At 48.0% G+C, this 2,171-nt stretch overlaps 1 protein-coding gene across 1 annotated transcript; it reads right to left on the bottom strand.

Annotated features, from left to right (window-relative positions):
- Positions 1–1,189: 1,189 nt before the first annotated feature.
- Positions 1,190–1,957, bottom strand: LOC120846794. The gene has a single exon (XM_040218671.1). It carries the CDS (start codon positions 1,955–1,957, stop codon positions 1,190–1,192), a length of 768 nt encoding a protein of 255 aa, XP_040074605.1.
- Positions 1,958–2,171: the final 214 nt, after the last annotated feature.

A 2,171-nucleotide genomic window follows, 5' to 3' on the forward strand; every position in this document is an offset into this window, starting at 1 on the left:
ACTCTGCTCAAGCTGATCCACTGAAAAAAACAGATTACTTCAATGGTGTCAGTTAAAGTTGTTGTTGTTGTTGTTCCTCCCGGTGGTGTGGGAGGCAGGTTCCGCTCCGAAGGTCTGGAGCGTGGTGACACGAACGTCACTGAGTGACAGGTCGACTCACTGATTGAATAGAACTATGTGCATTTATTTACACTCTAGTTACAAGTCCCAACTTGGGAAACCATCCTTCCTCGTCTAAAGTTTCGACCCCCGTCCCCAATTTCTCTCCATCAAATCCCAAGTCCGAATCCCTCAAAATCCTCTCCGCGCTCTTTTTGTAGGCCCGTAGGGGCCTCCTTTCCCCTCAGGAACCGACCAATCTCTTCGAATTCCGCCACTCACACGTGGTACACTGTTCTCCAATGGTCGGCGAGCTGTCATCCTGTCGCCCCAACTGCCAAACCTAAATTCCTTGTAGTGTTGTTCTCTGCAAATTTCCCAGTCTGACTGGTGCCAACCGCTAAATTATTGCATCGGGCAAAAAGGTCAATTTTACACTAAGCGGCAAAACCCTCTGCATACACACACATTTGGTTATAAGCCACAAGCATCTTCCAACGCGGGCTCTTTCGGTCCGGGTCCAAGCAGACTCCCGAAACCCGGGACGCTTCTTAACGACCGCGGGGGACGGCTCCCGCATTCCAACCGCTCTGGCCCCGCCGACACAAACATAGAAAGCTTAAAAAAAAAGAAATGCCGACTGAACTCTGGAAAGTTCTAACAAAAGAAAACACGTTCATAAATAAGCATGATTTCTATATACCCAAATAAATGCATAGTTCTATTCAATCAGTGAGTCGACTTGTCACTCAGCGACGTTCGTGTCACCACGCTCCAGACCTTCGGAGCAGAACCTGCCTCCCACACCACCGGGAGGAACAACAACAACTTTAACTGTGTCCTAAAGGCCAGAATTAAAATATGCAATTATGTGCAACAGAACTAAACTTGTGTGCCTCTTGAGCCCTGGCAGCTGCTCAATGCCATAGCTGTCGCGGCACTACAGTTGCAGTTATAACTACCTCAACGAGTAAAACATTTTTTGCCTCAAATATAATTTACGCAAGATGAGAAAGCCACAGTTGCTGATGAAAAATTGCCGATTACCAGGACATGTATCAAATCAAACAGAGTTGCCCTTTATCATGTTTCACTCATCTGTTTCTGCACCCTGTGGCTCCTTAATCAGAGCAGGCTGCAGGTTGCAGAGCCCAGCAACAGTAACAAGAATGTCGTCAATTTTGTTTTGCTTTGCTAAATATGACGAGGGCACATGGTTCAGTATGCGAAAGCATTTCATCCGACGGATTGACCTTTCCACATGTATTCGCAACTTGGCCAGTCTACGAGACACCACCACGTCGCGTGCTGCCAGCTGCTTCCCCTTCGTGAATGAGGGCAGAGCGAGTTCTACCCCGATCGGCAGAATGTCGGTGATGGTAAAACCCCTGTCTGCCAGGACTTCGTCTCCATACTCCAGATAGTCGAGGAGTCCGGAGTTGGCCGTTATGTAGCGGTCACTGGCGCGCCCACCGTAGGCCTTAGAAATAAACATAACAAATCCATTCGGTGCCACTGCGTGGAGCACCTGGACGGTGTTGTGGCTCTTATAAAAGCTAAACATCTTTCCCCTCCTCAGGAGGTTCTGTGGCCGGTCTGAAAAAATTTCAAAACAGTCAATGATGCACGTCGTGCGAGGCATATCCCTAAAAACATCAGGCAGTGACATTCTGATTGTCTCAGTGGACAACCAAAACATCAGGTATTTCCTCGTAAGCTGTGCCAGGTGTGGGATCCAAAACGAAAAAATACGGCTGACGGAAGCAGTGGAAATCTGAAAACAAAATGCCAAGTCTGCAATTAGCAACCCCATGCGAAGCCGCATCAATGTCAGTAGAATCTGGTCCTCAACAGACATGACAAATGAGGCTTTAGCGAGAGATGTCGCCAGTGTCACATACTCATAAAAAACAGGCTTCGATAACCCAGTAAAAAAGCGAAACTGACTATCAGGGATCGCCTCGTGCATTGTTGAAGTCGTTTGACTGGCCCCTTCCGTGACTTTCGGTGGCATGGCCACAACTGTCGAGCTGTAGCTATGATCAGGGGCAGTTTTCTCATACTGTACTCCT

The sequence above is a fragment of the Ixodes scapularis genome, unplaced genomic scaffold, assembly GCF_016920785.2.
Source record: "Ixodes scapularis isolate PalLabHiFi unplaced genomic scaffold, ASM1692078v2 PGA_scaffold11__112_contigs__length_91849675, whole genome shotgun sequence".
In the NCBI taxonomy this organism is placed as follows: Eukaryota; Metazoa; Arthropoda; class Arachnida; order Ixodida; family Ixodidae; genus Ixodes; species Ixodes scapularis.